The 21,091-nt window shown below is 35.3% G+C and overlaps 1 protein-coding gene and 1 long non-coding RNA gene across 3 annotated transcripts; both read left to right on the top strand.

Moving 5' to 3' along the window:
- Positions 1 to 445: 445 nt before the first annotated feature.
- LOC145958403 (uncharacterized) lies at positions 446 to 4,753 on the top strand. 2 transcript variants are annotated; one of them, XM_083075516.1, is made up of 2 exons: positions 446 to 1,074; positions 2,790 to 4,753. In XM_083075516.1, the coding sequence occupies exon 2, from the start codon at positions 2,791 to 2,793 to the stop codon at positions 4,606 to 4,608; it is 1,818 nt and encodes a 605-aa protein (XP_082931642.1). In that variant the 5' UTR covers positions 446 to 1,074; position 2,790; the 3' UTR covers positions 4,609 to 4,753. The 2 variants fall into 2 exon arrangements, with proteins under 2 accessions (XP_082931642.1, XP_082931641.1); XM_083075515.1 differs by having other exon boundaries at positions 2,351 to 4,753.
- Positions 4,754 to 19,475: 14,722 nt separating this feature from the next.
- Positions 19,476 to 20,854, top strand: LOC145958402 (uncharacterized). Its single transcript, XR_014434171.1, has 2 exons — positions 19,476 to 19,670; positions 20,000 to 20,854. It is a non-coding gene; the product is annotated as an uncharacterized LOC145958402 (long non-coding RNA).
- The last annotated feature ends 237 nt before the right edge of the window (positions 20,855 to 21,091 follow it).

Raw genomic sequence — 21,091 nt, 5'->3', positions numbered from 1 at the left:
CTTTTACTAAGTGTTACACTGTTCAATAACTTTATATTAAATGTGAATTTTGAAAATCCAACCGTTAGATTGAAAGTTCATATCTCTTACATCATGTATGTCAAATTTTATATTAATCTAAGATGATTTGATACTCCATTCTCATAAAACAAAATTGACATAATATATATATTTCAAAATATACTAAAATATGAAGATTTTGATTACCTTCAAGTTGTTGTTCAATTTTAACAAAATTTGACATATATGATCTACGTGATACGAACTTTAAATCTAACGGTTAGATTTAAAAAAATAACATTTAATATAAAGTTATTGAGCAGTGTAACACTTGATAAAAATTACACCGGTGCCTTTTGAACCCTCCTCATATATATATATATATATATATATATATATATATATATATATATATGATTGTACTTTGATTGCTGTAACATTGTAAAAAAAAAAAAAAAAAAAAAAAAAAAAAGGCTGATTCAGTAGCCCAGAACGGGCCGTTCCCAAACTGGAACGGGCCGTTCCACACTACTGAATTGAACTACATATTGTAGTTGAGAACGGGCCGTTCCGGCAAGGAGAACGGGCCGTTCTAGGAAGGAGAACGGGCCGTTCCGGAGGGAGAATGGGCCGTTCCGGAGGGAGAACGGGCTGTTCCTGAGGGAGAACGGGCCGTTCTGGATGAGTCCCGGAACGGGCCGTTCTGTTTTCAGAACGGGCCGTTCTGGGCGTGGATTTTGTGCGTGATCTGGGAGTTCAGAACGGGCCGTTCCGGTATCGGTACGGGCCGTTCTGGCCACTCCGGATTGCCTATAAATAGGGGTGAAGGGGGGGCCGTGAGGAGTTATGGTTCTAGAGAGAAGTTTTAGAGAGAAGGTCTCTGAGTCAGTGAGCTCCTTTCTCTCCCAAATTTCTCTGTTTAACTCCTTTTCTCCTCTAGATCAATAACTCCTTCTGTCTTTTCTTGAATTTCAGATTAGAAAGCTTGTTTTGGGAGGACTGAAGTTTCGAGTTGAGCCTCGAGGGGAAATTATACTTTTGATTCAGTCTTTGGCTATCTGAGCCAATCTTCAGGTAAGGGAAGCTAGATTGTTTGCATGTGGCTGAATTTGTTAGTTTGGATGAGAATTTTGAACTCTCTGAATAGTTTTAGGCCGGGCGCAGGTTGAGCGTATCAGGCGTGGAAGAGCTTAGAGCTCTTGGGTTGGTGTTAGGCCAGGCGCGAGTTGACGACACTGTGCTTGAATATATTTATGAATGAATTGATGCTTATGCATGTTTAAAGTTGAAGTTTTAGATCATGTATGTATGATATATGATGTATGGTGAGGTGTGATTCATATGTATGCTTTGTGATGATATATATGAATGTTTGAATATGATACGTTCATATGGTATGTATTGATCATAATGGTAGGTAGACCATTTATGATGTATGATGCATTATTGCATGTGATGTCTTATGACATGTGTATGGTTGTTGATCATGATGGTGGGCAGACCATTATGATGTATGATGCATGATTGCATGTGATGCCTATGGCATGAGTCTAGCCTAGGACTTGAGGAGAGGAAAAATATTTCGAACTGGAAGAGCTCACATAGAGTCTCTTGAGAGTGGTGCTTGGATAGGCCACTAATATATGAGAGTGGTGCTCTGGGAGGCCACTGGATTTGGGAGAGTGGTGCTCAGATAGGCCACTGGGTTGGGTGAGTCTCCTCTAAGTCCTTAGCTAGTGTTGGAGCAGGGTATGAGGTCGAGGGTTATTCCCTTAACCAAGTACTCGGGAAGGTGCGTGGATCCTTGCGGATAGTCGGTGGGCGAACTCCACAATTGACTTGGTTAATGCATGCCAAGGTCGTGGTAAGCCCGTACCCAGCTGTGCTATACCTGACGGTGGATCTGGACTTCCAAGTGTGTAAGTGACATCATCCGAGTAAACCCGAGTGAGGATTATATATCCTGTTTAGCTGTGACCGAGCGGGCGCATTGGGCGTGAAAACGGTTGGGGTGGTTTCGGTAGGATGGAATGTCACTTATACAGCTCTATTGTTATGGAGATCTCCTAGGTGTATGCGTGACGACGCATTAGATGATTGATATGTATGCCTATCTGTCATGAGTTGCATTCATTGCATGATTATTAATATGATGAAGTGTGGTGTTTGACTTCATGTTTGGTGAATGAATGATTGATTGAGATGAAAGGTTCCTTAGGGACAGGATTTGGGATGCATGTGTAGTATAGAATTTTTATTCTGTACTTGTATTATTGATCTTTGAATTCTAGCTTACCCTTCTGTTTTCCATGTGGTGGAACTGCGATGATCATACTTGGTATGGGAGCAGGTCAGGGATAGCTTGGGAGTAGAGATGATCGTTGTGAGACGAGGAGCTGAGTCTCGTGTTTTGAGTTACCATTCTGGGTAACATTTTTTTTGTCAGTGCTTGACCGGCACTAAGGAATATTTTGGGATGACTGTACATATATGGTGCTATATTTTATATACAGAAACTTAATTATTTCGATCTTTATATTTATGCCTGTATGTATGTGTTATCCAGTTTAATATTCTCTTAGTTAACTAGTTGTAGTGCGATTCCACTAAGTGTAGAGACCGTGGCGGGTCGTTACACTTTTATGGTATCAGAGCCGGTCGAGTCTTTTAGGATACTATGTGGGGAGTGATCCTTCTAGGTTTCTGTTGTGTCATATCTCTGATATGTGTTAGCCTTTGGTGAATTGTGGGGGTATTATGTTACTAATAGGATGTTTGAATTCTTGTAGTATGGTGAGACCCCAGTATGACCAGATTGCTAGGGCCATGGAGATGATAGCCATGGCGATGCAGCAGCAGAGTGCTCACTTTGCTCATATGGAGGCAGGTAGAGCTGCGGCTGAGGCAGCTAGAGCTGCGGCTGATGCAGCTAGACCGGTGGTCTCTCAGGAGGGGAGAGATTTAGCAGAGTTCAGGGGATGTCAGCCTCCTCAGTTCAGAGGGGATTCAGATCCTGATGTGGCGGATCAGTGGTTGAGGGATATGGAGAAGATTTTTAGTGTTTTAGGATCTTCTGATGAGAGAAAGTTGGCTTATGCAGTTTACATGCTGGGGGGCGAGGCTGAGTACTGGTGGAGAGGCACCAGGCAGATGTTAGAGAGCAGGGGTGTGCCTGTTGACTGGGATTGCTTCAGGAGGGTCTTTTTGGAGAAATATTTCCCGGATAGCGTTAGATACGCTAAGGAGGCAGAGTTCATGAGATTACATCAGGGGAGTTTGTCTGTTTCTGAGTATGCTATGAGGTTTGAGCATCTAGCTCGTTTCTACTCTCAGGCCATATCCGAGGCTTGGAGATGTAGAAAGTTTGCGGAGGGATTGAGGCACGAGCTGAAGAGGGTTATAGTCCCCATGTCCATAGTAGAGTTTCCTGCCTTGGTTGAGAAGGCAAAGACTGTTGAGAGTTTGGAGAGTGGTGGTAGCAGCAGTAAGGCTGCTAGAGTTCAGGAGGGATCATCTGGGTCCAGGAGGGGAGGCCAGCAGAGGGGACCTTATGACAGACCTGTACAGTCTCAGAGAGGAGCTGTTAGTAGGGGACCTCGACCTGTTACTCCTCAGGGCGGAGCACAGTCGATGCGGTGTTATCGATGTGGAGGAGCACATATGGTGAGAGATTGTTCCCTTCCGGGGAATGTTTGCTTCAGATGTGGTAGGCCAGGCCACATCTCTAGAGATTGTCAGACACCGGCGACTTCATCTGCGAGGCCACCCAGACCTACAGCTGCGGGGAGAGTGTTTGCATTGTCAGGTGCAGAGGCTTCTACTTCATCAGACTTAGTGAAGGGAAAGGGGAAGGCAGCAGGTGAGGATGTTTTATTTTTATTCGATTCTGGAGCCACGCATTCTTTTATTTCTGTTGATTGTGTGAAGAGATTGGGTTTGTCAGTATCTTCCTTGCATGTTGATTTGTTTGTGTCTACTCCGGCTTCAGTTTCTGTGGTGACGTCGGAGATGTGTGTGAGATGCCCGATAGAGGTGTCTGGTAGGAGGTTCCGAGTGAACCTGATTGTGTTGCCCATGGTGGATATCGACATAATCTTAGGGATGGATTGGTTATCTGCCCATCACATCCTTATAGATTGTGCTCGGAGAGAGTTGATGTTTCCTCAGTTGGAGGATGAGGTGTTGGTATCAGCGGGTCAGGCTGAGCAGTTGATGAGGGATGGAGCTGAGTGCTTCATGTTGTTTGCAACTTTGAGTATTGAGACAGAGAGAGCTATCGCTGGGATCGAGATTGTCAGTGAATTTCCTGAGGTGTTTCCAGATGATGTGCCAGGATTGCCACCCAGGCGTGATGTTGAGTTTAGCATTGATCTGGTACCAGGTGCAGGACCGGTATCAGTGGCTCCTTATAGGATGGCTCCAGCTGAGTTGGTAGAGCTGAAGACACAAATTGAGGATTTGTTGGAGAAACAGATGGTGAGGCCCAGTGTTTCTCCTTGGGGTGCTCCGGTACTGTTAGTGAAGAAGAAAGATGGTGGGGCCCGTTTGTGTGTTGATGCAGGGAGGGAGAGTAGTGGCATATGCTTCGAGGCAACTGAAGACCCATGAGAGAAATTATCCTACTCATGATTTGGAGCTTGCAGCTGTGGTATTTGCCTTGAAGTCGTGGAGGCACTATCTGTATGGTGCGAGATTCAGTGTATACAGTGATCACAAGAGTTTGAAATATCTGTTTGATCAGAAAGAGTTGAATATGAGGCAGAGGAGGTGGATGGAATTTCTAAAGGACTTCGATTTCCAGTTGATGTATCATCCTGGAAAGGCGAATGTGGTAGCTGATGCATTGAGTAGGAAATCCATTCACATGTCGGCTATGATGATTAGGGAGTTGGAGTTGATTGAACAGTTCCGAGATTTGAGACTAGAGGTGGAGGTTGTTCAGGATCACATTAGCTGTGGTATGATCACCATAACTAATGAGTTCTTGAAGCAGGTGGGAACTAAACAGTTACAGGATCCAGAGTTGTTAAGGACTTTGGGATTACTTGGTACTGAGAGGGCAGCTGGTTTTGAGCTTGGTACTGATGGGATTCTAAGATTCAGAGGTCGAATTTGTCTGCCTTGTGATTCAGAGTTGAGGAGAGTTGTTCTAGAGGAGGGACACATGAGTCGTCTTAGCATACATCCTGGTATGACTAAGATGTATCAAGACATCAAGAAAAGTTTTTGGTGGCCTGGTATGAAGAAGGAGATAGCAGAGTTTGTAGCCGCTTGTTTGACTTGTCAGAAGGCGAAGATTGAGCATCAGAGGCCCGGAGGGGTTTTACAGTTGATGGAGATTCCTGAGTGGAAGTGGGATAGTGTCACTATGGACTTTGTGGTTGGATTGCCTAGGACAACTAGGAACAGTGACTCTATCTGGGTGATTGTTGATAGGTTGACAAAGTGTGCTCATTTTCTTCCTGTCAACAAGAGGTGGTCCTTGGAGAGGCTTGCACAGTTATATATCCGAGAGATAGTACGGCTGCATGGAGTGCCTTCCAGTATTATTTCTGACAGAGATCCAAGGTTTACTTCAAGGTTTTGGCAGACTCTACATCAGGCGTTGGGAACGAGATTGAGGTTGAGTTCCGCCTATCATCCACAGACAGATGGTCAGTCGGAAAGGACAATTCAGTCACTAGAGGATCTTCTGAGAGCTTGTGTGTTGGACCATCTGGGTAGCTGGGAGGAGGTGTTGCCATTGGTAGAGTTTACCTATAATAATAGTTATCATGCGAGTATTGGCATGGCACCTTTTGAGGCTCTATATGGCAGGAGGTGTAGGACTCCATTATGTTGGTATCAGGAGGGTGAGTCAGTAGTGGTTGGTCCAGAGTTAGTTCTTCAGACTACTGAGATGGTGAGACAGACTCAGGAGAGGTTGAGAGCTACTCAGAATCGACAAAAGTCTTATGCTGATAAGAGGAGGAGACCTCTAGAGTTTGAGGAGGGAGAGCATGTGTTTCTCAGGGTGACACCCACTACTGGAGTGGGAAGGGCTGTAAGGGCCAAGAAACTCACACCGAAGTTCATTGGTCCTTATCAGATCCTTCGTCGTGTAGGTCCAGTAGCTTATCAGTTGGCGTTACCTCCGATTCTGTCCAACCTGCATGATGTGTTTCACGTTTCACAGTTGAGGAAGTACATCAGAGACCCGAGTCACGTGATAGAGATGGATGAGGTGCAAGTTAGAGAAAACTTGACTTACGAGAAGAGACCGATAGCTGTAATTGATCACAAGTTGAAAGAGCTTCGAGGCAAGTCTATTAGCTTAGTGAAGATTCTTTGGGATGCAGCTACTAGTGAGGCAACCTGGGAAGAAGAGAGTCGGTTCAAGGAACAATATCCATTCCTCTTTTCAGGTAAGCCTATTTTCGGGGACGAAAATTCTTATTTGTTGGGGAGTATTGTAACATTGTAAAAAAAAAAAAAAAAAAAAAAAAAAAAAAAAAGGCTGATTCAGTAGCCCAGAACGGGCCGTTCCCAAACTAGAACGGGCCGTTCCACACTACTGAATTGAACTACATATTGTAGTTGAGAACGGGCCGTTCCGGCAAGGAGAACGGGCCGTTCTAGGAAGGAGAACGGGCCGTTCCGGAGGGAGAATGGGCTGTTCCGGAGGGAGAACGGGCTGTTCCTGAGGGAGAACGGGCCGTTCTGGATGAGTCCCGGAACGGGCCGTTCTGTTTTCAGAACGGGCCGTTCTGGGCGTGGATTTTGTGCGTGATCTGGGAGTTCAGAACGGGCCGTTCCGGTATCGGTACGGGCCGTTCTGGCCACTCCGGATTGCCTATAAATAGGGGTGAAGGGGGGGCCGTGAGGAGTTATGGTTCTAGAGAGAAGTTTTAGAGAGAAGGTCTCTGGGTCAGTGAGCTCCTTTCTCTCCCAAATTTCTCTGTTTAACTCCTTTTCTCCTCTAGATCAATAACTCCTTCTGTCTTTTCTTGAATTTCAGATTAGAAAGCTTGTTTTGGGAGGACTGAAGTTTCGAGTTGAGCCTCGAGGGGAAATTATACTTTTGATTCAGTCTTTGGCTATCTGAGCCAATCTTCAGGTAAGGGAAGCTAGATTGTTTGCATGTGGCTGAATTTGTTAGTTTGGATGAGAATTTTGAACTCTCTGAATAGTTTTAGGCCGGGCGCAGGTTGAGCGTATCAGGCGTGGAAGAGCTTAGAGCTCTTGGGTTGGTGTTAGGCCAGGCGCGAGTTGACGGCACTGTGCTTGAATATATTTATGAATGAATTGATGCTTATGCATGTTTAAAGTTGAAGTTTTAGATCATGTATGTATGATATATGATGTATGGTGAGGTGTGATTCATATGTATGCTTTGTGATGATATATATGAATGTTTGAATATGATACGTTCATATGGTATGTATTGATCATAATGGTAGGTAGACCATTTATGATGTATGATGCATTATTGCATGTGATGTCTTATGACATGTGTATGGTTGTTGATCATGATGGTGGGCAGACCATTATGATGTATGATGCATGATTGCATGTGATGCCTATGGCATGAGTCTAGCCTAGGACTTGAGGAGAGGAAAAATATTTCGAACTGGAAGAGCTCACATAGAGTCTCTTGAGAGTGGTGCTTGGATAGGCCACTAATATATGAGAGTGGTGCTCTGGGAGGCCACTGGATTTGGGAGAGTGGTGCTCAGATAGGCCACTGGGTTGGGTGAGTCTCCTCTAAGTCCTTAGCTAGTGTTGGAGCAGGGTATGAGGTCGAGGGTTATTCCCTTAACCAAGTACTCGGGAAGGTGCGTGGATCCTTGCGGATAGTCGGTGGGCGAACTCCACAATTGACTTGGTTAATGCATGCCAAGGTCGTGGTAAGCCCGTACCCAGCTGTGCTATACCTGACGGTGGATCTGGACTTCCAAGTGTGTAAGTGACATCATCCGAGTAAACCCGAGTGAGGATTATATATCCTGTTTAGCTGTGACCGAGCGGGCGCATTGGGCGTGAAAACGGTTGGGGTGGTTTCGGTAGGATGGAATGTCACTTATACAGCTCTATTGTTATGGAGATCTCCTAGGTGTATGCGTGACGACGCATTAGATGATTGATATGTATGCCTATCTGTCATGAGTTGCATTCATTGCATGATTATTAATATGATGAAGTGTGGTGTTTGACTTCATGTTTGGTGAATGAATGATTGATTGAGATGAAAGGTTCCTTAGGGACAGGATTTGGGATGCATGTGTAGTATAGAATTTTTATTCTGTACTTGTATTATTGATCTTTGAATTCTAGCTTACCCTTCTGTTTTCCATGTGGTGGAACTGCGATGATCATACTTGGTATGGGAGCAGGTCAGGGATAGCTTGGGAGTAGAGATGATCGTTGTGAGACGAGGAGCTGAGTCTCGTGTTTTGAGTTACCATTCTGGGTAACATTTTTTTTGTCAGTGCTTGACCGGCACTAAGGAATATTTTGGGATGACTGTACATATATGGTGCTATATTTTATATACAGAAACTTAATTATTTCGATCTTTATATTTATGCCTGTATGTATGTGTTATCCAGTTTAATATTCTCTTAGTTAACTAGTTGTAGTGCGATTCCACTAAGTGTAGAGACCGTGGCGGGTCGTTACAATTGTCACCACGGATGGAAAATTAAATCAAATTCAGCAAGTAATAACATAAAAGTTTAAAAAAAAAAAAAAAGATTTGAATAAATTTTAGTCATCATATCATATTTTTATTTTATTCTTGATTTTTTTTAAATGAATTTTTATCAATATTTTTTCTATTTTAGCATTAGATATTACTGGTTTATACCTTACAAAATATCAATTTCCAAATAAATTCCTCTTTTTTTTTTTTCATCTTTATCATTTTAGAAAATAATCCTGCTTAATTTTCAATATTTATTGATCATATTATCACTTAACAAAATGAGACTAAAATTAATACAAATTAAAACAATAATTTTTTCCTAAGAGCTAAAAGCATAATATGTATACATAAAATTTGTATGTTAGAAAAAGTGTCAGTAATATTTGTTTAATGTATTTCTAAATTCTAACCTATGAAACACAGTTAAAATAGGGATAAGGGAATAAGTTGGATTGTTTGGTGCAATTGAAATAGGAGAGAGAGCTTTAAAAAGTGGTGGGACTCGTTTTTTTTTCATGCTAATGTGAGTGAAAATATATAGCAAAGGATCACCGACCAACGATTTGTGATACAATGTTTGTCCCGACATAAATATAACCATAATAAAAATTTGACTTTTAATTTATTTTGATTTATCCTTTGTCTTCTCATTCAAATTATATAACTTTGTAATATTATTTCTTTTTCATTTTTCTTAAACCAAACACTCATAATTTCACTACATAATGTTACGACTAAGCTTCCTCCCTCAATGTTATTCCTTCATGTGATTTTAGTGATTTTGTTTATTTGTTGCATCTATATATTAAGTTAATTTATGATATTAAAGTCACATGTATTAACAATACATTTTTTTAAATATATTTTTAATTATTAGATAAAATATATTTAAAACTACAATTAGTAAGTCTTGTTACTTATTTGTATCTTAAAACTTAATTTAATACTAAAATAATTAATATTTTAAATTAAAAAAGTTACATGTATATAAAACTAATGGTGATTTAGGTATTGAAATAACTTATTTTAACAATAAAATTTAACAATATTTTTTTAAAAAAATTAAAAATAAGTATTATATAAATTTAAAGAACCAAAATCAAAGAATATTTTTTTAAAAATAACAAAATAAAATAGATGCAATTTTTTAAAAACTTAAAATATATTTAACCCAATATCTAAATATTTTACGATAAACACTAGAAAATATAAGCTCAACGCATGATAAAATTAATATGCTAAAATATCCCAACATTTCGTTTTAAGTTGCCCGATGAGGTAAGCGACGAAGTTTTTGTTTTTTCTTGAGTTCTTTCCAATCAATCATGAGTCATCATCTTTTTTTTTTTTTTTTTCCCCAATGCCTCCTTCTTTCAGAAAAACATAATATATATTCGGTATGAATATATTTTTAGTGATAAATTTGTCTTTATTCTTTAAATTTAAAAAAATTATTTTTAGTCTTATATTTTTTTTTAAATTTTGTTTTAATCCTTCAAATCATTGTTAAATATATAAAAGTGATAATTAAATTAAAATAATTAAATATTATTAGTTGAATTTAATGTAATATTTTTACTAACAAAAATATTAATAAATAAATTTTATGTGATAATATTTAATAAATTTAAATATAAAAATTAAAATAATTTTTCAAATTATACAAATAAAAATAAACAATTTTAAATTTGAAAAATGAAATATAAATTTATCTTAAATTTATATAATTCAATAGGGTGAAGAGTTAAGAAATTTGGTTTAATTTTGATATATAGTCCCTGTTTGTTTCAGGGGATTTACTGTTTATGACGAACAAAAGGTGAAGAAAGTTCACGTTTGTTTCCGCTGATTTGCACCGAAAGAAAAGCGAAAAAAAGCAGGAGAATGTCCTCACGAAGTTGTGAAGAAAAGAGATGAAAGTCACATAAGAAATGAGAAAAACTGATAATACCCCTACCCCAAAGGCTGAAAAGAGATGAAAGTCACATAAGAAATGAGAAAAACTGATAATACCCCTACCCCAAAGGCTGAAAAGAGATGAAGAATGGAGGCACATAATCGATTATGCATGACACATAATCGATTATGGTGGCATATTTTTGCTTCGAGGCAATCCCAGAACGGGTCGTTCCAAAATTGGAACGGGTCATTCCAAACTATTAAAACAAGGGTAATTTAGTATCCTAGAACGGCCCGTTCCCAAACTGGAACGGACCGTTCTAAATTACTAAATTGGCTTAAAAATCCTAGTTGAGAACGGGCCGTTCCAAATTGGCTGTTATGGGTAAAAACAATGTTAGAAAATATAATTATCATAATATATTTTGTTATTATTATTTATTATTATAGATATTATTATTATTATCATTATTATTATTCATTATAATTACTATCATTATTATTTATTATGATTCTTATTATTTTTCTAATATTTATTATTATTATTATTATTATCATTATTTATTATTTTTTAATAAATTATACCTATTAATATAATTTTATTGTAATTATTATTATTTACAATAAATAATATTCTACTCATTTTTAATCCAAGAATAAAAGTGTAAATTACATATTCATCTATTAAATTTTTAATTTTTATCTATTACATTAATCAATTTCTACACAAATTCTCAGAAACTTTCCACTCACTTTTCACTATCTTTCTTTTAATCTAAATAATCCCACTTTCCACTCTCTTTCTCTTCAAATCTTTCCTTTTCCACTCTCCCAAATCCATCTTTCAATCCAAACACAACCAGTGACAGGTGCAAGACATGAGTCGTGATGGTTGTAGCTTTGCTATTTTTAGCTACACTAATTGGATGTTGCAGCCCTGCAGTGAGTCTGATTTGGCCATTTGCTACCATTATTAGTATCATGCCATGGGTTTCTGTACAAAGCCACTCGGATGAGGGTATGATCCAACAAATTTGCCTTCTGTTTCTGTGTATCAAATATTTATTGAAAGAGACGTATTCGCCACGTAGGTCCTACATGTAAAAACCATCCCAAAGTTTCTACCACATTACATTACATTTGTAAAATACAATCAAATAATAAACATTTGTTTGCTTTTGTATTACATAGATTATATACGCATAAAATAACTCAAATTATTTATATGATCAAATAATAAATAATAAGAATTACCATGCCCATATGGGTTTTTATAAATATAAATGTGTGTTCATATCCCACACCCCAAACTTACAAAACCATGCAATGCTATATTATATCAATTTTTCATGTATAGCATATGCACCATTTAACAATATATATAAGGAAAATCAAGTCGCATTTTTTATCGCACAAGATCGTCTTGAGTTAACCTTTTTTTTTTATTTGCTGAAAATTATTATATTAAATAATATAAATATAATTGTTCTATATTTATTTAAGAAACATTTGTATGATAACACAAATTAACTAAGAAAAAACAGACAAAGACAGAACATAACTTCATATTATACAATAAATGATGAAGCAATTTTATGTCCCGAATATAAAATACTTAAATTATAATTCATATTCAGTTTTTATTTAATAACTATATTTCTTTCTCCTTCTTTTGTCCCTCTCCCAATTGTTAATGCTATCATAATTCTTTTGTCCCTCTCCCAATTGTTAATGCTATCATAATTATTAGTCATATCACTAATATAGAAGGATCTTTTGATCTACACATATTATTTTGAATATTTTACATCAGTTGTAGAACAAATGTTATACACACCAATTTTATAAGGAAAACATTTTTACCTCGCTTATTGTACAATCAATGTAAAAATAGATTAATTTAAATATGTTTTTAGTACTTCAAGTAAGATGAATTTATTTTTAATTTCTTAAATTTAAAATTATTTTTTTAATCATGTAATTTTTAAAAATTTTGTTTTAATTAGTCTCTCATGTTACTAATAACAAATCTAAAAGTAACAGATTAAGACAATTATATAGTATCAATTGGGTTTAATGCGATGTTTTCACTAATGAAAAAACTAATAGGTAGATTTTATGCGACAATATTTAATAGATTTTTTAACAAAATTTTAGTATAATAATTAAAATAATATTTTTGAAAATTACAGAAATTAAAAAGATCAATTTTAAATTGAAGATACTAAAAATAAATTTATTTTAAATTTGAGAGATTAAAAACATATTTAAGTCAAATAATTTCTTTAGATTGAATCCATATATAATATCTCATTCACATCAGCTAAACTATCATTTATTAAAAGAGGACTTTCTACATTGATTTCTTTGTAACTGATGTAGAATTTTTTTAAAAAAATATTCAATTATTTCACCGTATTTATTATTAATTACATTAATTACACACACATTTAAAGTTTGTTAACTTATATCTACTTATTTTTTAGTTGTAGTAAGTTAACAAATTATAACTACATTTTTTTAAATATACTCGAGTATAGCTTGTTAACTTAGTTCAACTAAAAAATAAGTGGGTTTTACAAATTAAAGTTTGTGAGATTTATTTGCTAGCATAGTAGTATACACTACGTTTTAGAAGAAATATTTTAGCAAATTATAACTATAGAAATTCATGTATATTAATATAAAATATTTTGTAATTTAAGTTTTATTTTAAAAAAATTGTTTCCATTACAAAGAAAAGAATATTAATTATATGATTATGTTTCCCAAACAGAACTATGGTAGGAGTTTGAAAAGAATAACTCATTTTTGTTTTAATTTCGAGTTTACCTTTCTAATTTTCTCTCTCTTACAAATAAATATTCACAAGTTTATCCAAATTAAATCTTATTTTTTTTATCCAAAATTAAATCTTAATATAGTAAAATAAGACATTTTACAAAATAAAAATTAAATTTGGTCAAACAAATTTATAACCCTTTTCAAACTAGTTTAGAGTAGTTTAGATATCATGTCATGCAAATTCTTTTATCTTCTTCAAACTTAGACATGTCAAGTTAAAAAGAAAAATATAAATGATTAGACTTGATCGCGAGTTAATCCGACTTACACAGGTTAACTCATCACATGTTGACACTTTAAATGAGTTAACCCAATTTGACTTACTTTTTGTTGAGCAAGAAAAATTATAACCGTGTTTGATCCATCATGGATTGGTAGGTTAGGTGGGTTAACTCATCAAATTTTTTAAAAATAAAAATAATTAATTACATGTTTCTATTTTTAATAAATAAAATAAAGTTATAACCTTTTATATTCATAAATCAAATTTATCATTGATTAAAATATAATACATAAAAAAATATCGATCAAAATTTTAAATAAAAATTATATATATATATATATATATATATATATATATATATATATATAATAGTGAGTTAAAGAAGCTAACCCAACTCATTTGACTTGAATCCATTTGACTCATTGGTTAAGTGTGTCATATTAGAATTTAACTAAAATTAATATAATTTTTTTTTTTTAACTTAACTCGACCCATGATGAATTGTATTGACCCATAGAGTTTAATTCATTTGACACCTTTGAACTTTATTAATTATTTTTTCATTATTTTCTTTCCGTGACATAAATAAGTTATTTTAAAAGATATGGTGGAAATGGTAGAGCATGATCGAGACTCCACTACAGGGTTTGGATTTATATGCTTTTCATTGCATTGAAGAATATTCAACAAATTAACTCCGGAAGTTTAGAATGAGAAGGCAGAGTAGACATATGCATGCACTCATATCTATCCCTGACAGAGCCTATACATATATTATTTTAAGGTCATCCATCCATATCTATACCTAATTATGGGCTCACTACATGATGTAATCCTTACTCTTTTCCACACTAGACGGCCCCTACAATACCCATACGAATGTTTGGTTATGTTTGCCATAGTTGTCCTCTTCAATAAATATATATAAAAGAAATCCACTTATTTTAAAGGAGTATTTGATAGAGGAAAAGGTTTTTTACACATAAAAATTACGATTCCTGAAAATAACTAAAATATGTTTGATTATTCATAAATTTTTTTAAAATTATTCATTTATGATTTATGAGAATTAAAGATTTTTATTTTTGATTATAATAATATATTCTTAAATTTATAAATATTTTTTTTACAAAAATATCGTTTATTAAAATAAATTCATTAGATATATTTATTTACTCAAATTTTATTACAAATAGGATATTAAATTATTTTTAAAAGTTAAAAACTTATTAAAATTATCTAAATACAGAATTCAACAATAAAAAATAAAAAATAAAAATGTTACATTATAATTAAGAAGAATAAAAATATATTATTTCATTTTATTCAAATAAAAAAAATGTCAATAAATATCATTAAAATGTAAAAATAAAATAGATTTTAATAATATTATTAAATTGACAAGGTCAATAAATAATGAGATATAAGAAAAAGAGAGAGAAATAAAGATATGGAGGAAGGGAGAGCAAGGGGGAGAAGGAGAAAGAAGGGGAGGAAGAGAGGAGGAGTGAGAGTGAGAGAGACAAAGAGAGAGAAAGAGAAGGAGAGGGAGAGGGAGAGGGAGAGAGGAAAAGAGAGGGGTGAGCATATGAGTGAGAGAGAAAGAGAAATAAAAAATTTGAGAAAAAGATATTTTTTTATTTTAAAAATAGATAATATAGTCTTTTTATATATATAAAACTTTTCTCCTAACTCGAAAAAGTTAGATTCCAACCTCTTTCATGAAAATGTTTTTGTGAGAAAATGGGATACAAATGGTTCTCGGGAAACTATACTTCTGAGAATCTTTTTTTTTTTAAAAAAAGCTATCAAACATGAAAAACTAAGATTTCCGCTTTAAGGTTCCCATGAATGTAAAAACATTCCACGTACCAAATACCCCTATAGGAAGCACGAGTTTCCTTCCACTAATGATAACAAAGGCCCACGCACTTCCTCCACTAAATCCAATAAGATATGCACTCATTATAGAAGAACATGTCACACTATAGAAGTTTATTATCGTAAGCACGAACTTCCTCCTAATAAATCCTCTAACGTGAAGAATTCCACTATTAACAACATTGTGGCTAGTGATTGTAGAGCTCCTGAATCAGATCAACAACAAGCTCCCAAGGTTCAAGATTTTCGTTTCACCCCTCAACAGTATCAAGCCTTTATGTTCTTGTGACTCATTCAGGAACTATCAAGTTCACTAACTCTTTTTACCTGACTAATGTTTTATACATTCTTGATTTCAATTTCAATTTAATTTCTATATCTAAATTGGTTTCTTCCCTTAATTGTTAGCTTATTTTCTGTCCTACCTCTTATATTATTCAGGATGTGAAAACCAAAGAAAAGATTGGTATAGTTGATGTGAATGTTGACCTTTACACCATGACTTGTTGTTCTTTGTCCTTCCTTTATGTCATCTGCCATAATTCACCCTCAATATCATATTCAGCCTATTTGATTTGTGGCATTATCACATGGGTCATTTGTCATACGATAGATTAAAAATGATGCAACAATCTTATCCTTGTATTTACATCAACAAACATTTTACATGTAATATTTGTCATCATGCTAAACAAAGGAAACTTCCATTTTCTTTGAGTGACTGCATCTCATCCTTTTGATTTTCTTCACTTTGACATATGGGGACCATGTTCCAAAATTTCTTTTGATGAACACAAGTATTTTCTTACTATTATTGATGATCATACTCGTTTTACATGGATATTACTTATGACTAATAAAGGTGAAACTCACATAATAAACTTTATACATCACATTGCCACACAATTTGAAAGACAAGTTAAAGCTATTCAAACAAATAATGGTCTGGAGTTTTACATCAACCATATTTTTGAATCAAAAGGTATAATACATCAACCAACCTGCACTGAGACTCTTGATCAAAATGGAATCATTGAGCGTAAACACCATCACTTATTAAATATCACACGGGCTTTACTTTTTCAATCTAATCTACCACTTTCATTTTGGAATTTTGCTTTCATGTGTACTGCATATCTCATCAATTTCATACCTACTCCTTTCTTACAACATGTTTCTCTTTTTGAAAAACTATATGCCAAACCTTACGATATTACCACACTTAGATTTTTTGGCTGCCTTTGTTACAATGGCACTATAAAACCCATCGAAAGAAACTTGATCCCAGGGCCAATCCTTGCATCTTTCTTGGTTTTAAACCTCATACAAAAGGCTACCTTATTTTTTTTTTATCTTCGAACTCACCATCTTGAAGTATCCCGTAATGTCATTTTTTATGAAAACCATTTTCCATACCTTACTTCAAAGTCTCACGAGACATCCTCACCTCCTTCCCTTCCCATTCCTTTTAATAATCTCATTGAACCTACTCAGCATACTTGTTATGATACCCTTGTAGCCTCTGCTCCTTCTACTAAGAATTTCGCTTCTCCTCTTAATCTTCGTTGATCCACTCAACCACGTCAACCACCCTTATACCTCCAAGACTTTCATGTCACATTCACATCAGCTAGATCACATTCTTCTTCAACTATTCCCTATCCCTTGGATTCTAAAGTTTCATATCGCCTTTATCTTTATCTTTCCATCATTTCATAATGTCTATTTTTGCCAGCATTGAGCCTATTTCTTATGTTGAGCTTTCCAAGGGTGATTGTTGGATTAAAGCTATGAGATAGGAGATTGTTGCACTTGAAGCAAACAACACCTAGACCCTTACTTTTCTTCCTCTTAATAAGTCAACTATTGGGTGTAGATGGGTTTACAAAGTTAAATGTCATGCTAGCTGATGGTTCTGTTGAACGCCATAAAGCGTGCCTCATAGCCAAGGGGTATACTCAGTTTGAGGGACTTGATTTCATTGATATATTTTCACATGTTGCTAAGCTTACTACAATTTGTCTTCTTCTTTCCTTGGCTGCCATCAACAACTGATTTCTTAAGAAACTAGATGTCAACAATGCCTTCTTGCATAGAGAACTTCATGAGGAATTTTATATGCAACTCCCACCAGGATTATTTTCTCCCAAGCTAGGTTAAGTATGAAATTATAGAGATTTTTGTATGGGCTCAAGCAAGCCAATCGTCAATGGTATGTCCGTCTTTTGGCCTTTCTTTTGTCTCATGGGTATCATCATTCGTGTATTAATCATTCTCTATTCTTGAAGTTTACTGATCACTCTATTACTACCCTTCTTGTATATGTGGATGACATAGTTCTTGGTAGCAATGATCTTTTTGAGATTCATAATATCACCACTCTCCTTAATCCGGCTTTTAAAATCAAGGATCTTGGTGATCTTACATATTTCTTTAGCTTGAAGGTTGTTACGAACAAAATTAGGATCCATTTATCTCAACGCAAGTACATCCTTGGCATTTTGGTTGATATTGGTATGCTAGGTTGTTGTCCTATTTCTACTCCAATGGATTCTTCAACTCGTTTATTTGCATTTAGTGGCACACCTCTTGAAGACCATTCTTCTTATAGACGATTAATTGGCAGATTAATTTATCTCACAAGCACCCATCCAGATATTACTCATGTTGCGTAACATCTTAGTCAATTTGTTTCTAAGCCTTCTACGACTCATTACCAAACCGTTTTTCATGTGCTATGCTATCTAAAACAAGCTCCAGGTTTAGGCATATTTCTTGATGTTAGTAGTTCTCCACAGTTAAAAGCATTCAGTGATTCAGATTGGGATGGTTGTGTGGATTCTTGTCGATCAATCACCAATTTTTCTATCTATCTTGGCTATTCTCTTATCTCTTGGAGATTGAAGAAATAGCCAACTATGTCCAAGAGCTCTTCTAACGCTGAATATCATGCACTTGCCTCCACAACATGTGAACTACAATGACTTATCTATCTTTTGTAGGACCTTCGTGTAACTTTTATTCGCCCTGCTCTTCTCTCTTTTTTACCAAGGCTTTTTCACCCTCCATTATTTAGACTCTACGTTCCAAGCTGGGAATGACAAACATCTATTCCTAGCTTGAGAGGGGGGGTTGTTAACTAATATTTTCATTTTGGAGTTTTACATGCAATATTGCTTGGTTTTGCATGGTCGTACACATCAACATCTTATTTTGTATCTTTTTTCATTGTCATTTCTTTTTCTCTCTTTATAACAACTTTATTCTTCTATTATTTTTTTGTTCCTTTTCATTTTATATATTTGGATACAATCAATGCAATAATGCTTAAGCTGCTGTTGATCCATTTTCATCCTTTGTAAGGATTTTTCTCTCTTCTTTATGTGCAACTTTATGACATGGATCAAGTTTACAAATTTTTAAAATTTTTGAAAACTATTTGATACTCTGTTTGATTAATTCAAATTGATGAATAATTATAGACATTTTATACGCTGGTTTAAATTAATAAAATAGAGTATCAAATAATTTTTAATTTTTTTAAAAAATTTATAGACATAATTTATGCATTAAGAATTTTTAATTCAATGGTTATATCACTAAAATTTGATATAGAATATGTTATTGAGTGGAGTAAATCTAACAAGACTTATTCTTGAAAGAAATGAATTTCTCCCTATATATATACACACCTGAATCGGTGGCTCACTTTTTCTAATTAATGGGAAAGAGGACCAAAACATGTCATTGAAAGACTCTACAGAGACAAAAATGGGCTATTAAGAACGTAGAGGAGGTAGGATAGACAATTGGTCAGATCTAGTATGGATCGTACATGGACGGTACGTTGGAGTTGGTCTCCTAGGGTTTCCTCATTTGGGATCATGGGGAAGAGGATCAAGCTGGCCCTTGTGAACAGCTTGATGCACTATCTTCCTTCAACCCTTTGAGCGAGATGCAGAAAGAGAAAAAAGAATCCATGGACGTCTGACCCCATCGCCTCCGTCTCGTAGGAACTACAAGATCACCCCAAGGATGCCTTCGACATCCAAGGGTCACAGACTGACCATAGAACCCTATTCAAATAGTGGAATAAATTAGCTATCCGCTCTCACGTTGGACAATAAGGGTCAGAGAAAGGTAATCACTCATTCTTAAAAACCAGTATTCTTAACTCCAAAGAGTCAGGCAAAAAAAAACCCTAGACCCTACCATGTCAGACTATTAAACCAATTATGTTGTAACTTATTTAATAGATGAAGCATTGACATTTTGAAATTATGTCAACATTTTTAAAATTGGTTAAATGAAAATTGATTTAGTATACTAGTTAAAAATTTAAGTGATTTTGAATTTAATATACTAAATCAGTTAAAAATAATTGATTTTAAAAGATAACTACCAATGCACTCTTCTTTCTTTTTTTCTCATCATTGCCATGGTGCATTACTCTCTTTGTTCTTCTCTAGATAGGTGTTCTCTCTTGGATGTTGGTTAAGGCTTGTTGTTGGTATGATTGAGGGATTAACACTATAAGTGGATTTCAGATCTAGATGTGAGGAGGTGACATAACAGGATAATGATAGCTTTGTGGGTGAACAATTTTATATCTAGACATGAGGAGGTGATGTGATATGATGGAAGGAAGGGGTGGGCAAGGAGGTTGCATAATGAGGTGATGAACATAATATATATATTTTTTCATATATTTCTACATCGGTTAAAATTTAATTGATGTTAAATGTCATCATTTTAAGATAAGTGTGATCTACATTGGTTATGCAACTAATGTAGAAAACTTGTTTTAGTAAGTTGATTAATTAGTTGAAATTGATGCCTGCTTTTTTGTTGGATCGAGCGCTTACCACTAGGCCAAAAGCTATAGCTTTTAGTCAGGGCGCAACTCTTTTTACTTAAGGGCGCAACTCTTTTTACTTAAGAGCGCAGCAGCCCAAGCGTCATGATTCGACAGTGACTTGGCCCACCTAGCCTCCGCCACGGGACGATTGATGCAACCCGCAACAATCTCCCCCTCAGCAATTGCCCCGCTGGGTATCGAACTCATGACCTTGGCTCTGATACCAATTGTTGGATCGAGCGCTTACCACTAGGCCAAAAGCTATAGCTTTTAGTCAGGGCGCAACTCTTTTTACTTAAGAGCGCAGCAGCCCAAGCGCCATGATTCGACAGTGACTTGGCCCACCTAGCCTCCGCCACGGGACAATTGATGCAACCCACAACATTTTTTTATAATATTTTTTATTGTCTTATTATTAACACAGTTGTAATTATAAGATACAATATTATAAGTTTTTTTTAATTAAGTGAATTAACTCAATTTAATTCATTAACTTGTGATAGTCCAATTCAAGTTCACTTTTTAAAGTTCATTCAAGTAAGTAAAGTTGGATTAATCCACTTTTTAAGCAATCATTGATAATATAAGATTTGTTTGTTTAAACTTAAAAGTAAGTGTTTATAATAAGTGCTTCAAAAAGAAACAATTCTTTAAGACACAAAAAATTGATTATTTTTAAAAAAGAAATTTAACATAAAACTAA

Source organism: Cajanus cajan, chromosome 5, assembly GCF_000230855.2.
Source record: "Cajanus cajan strain Asha chromosome 5, NIPB_CcT2T_4, whole genome shotgun sequence".
NCBI lineage: Eukaryota > Viridiplantae > Streptophyta > Magnoliopsida > Fabales > Fabaceae > Cajanus > Cajanus cajan.
This window is presented reverse-complemented; position numbering and strand designations above follow the sequence as displayed.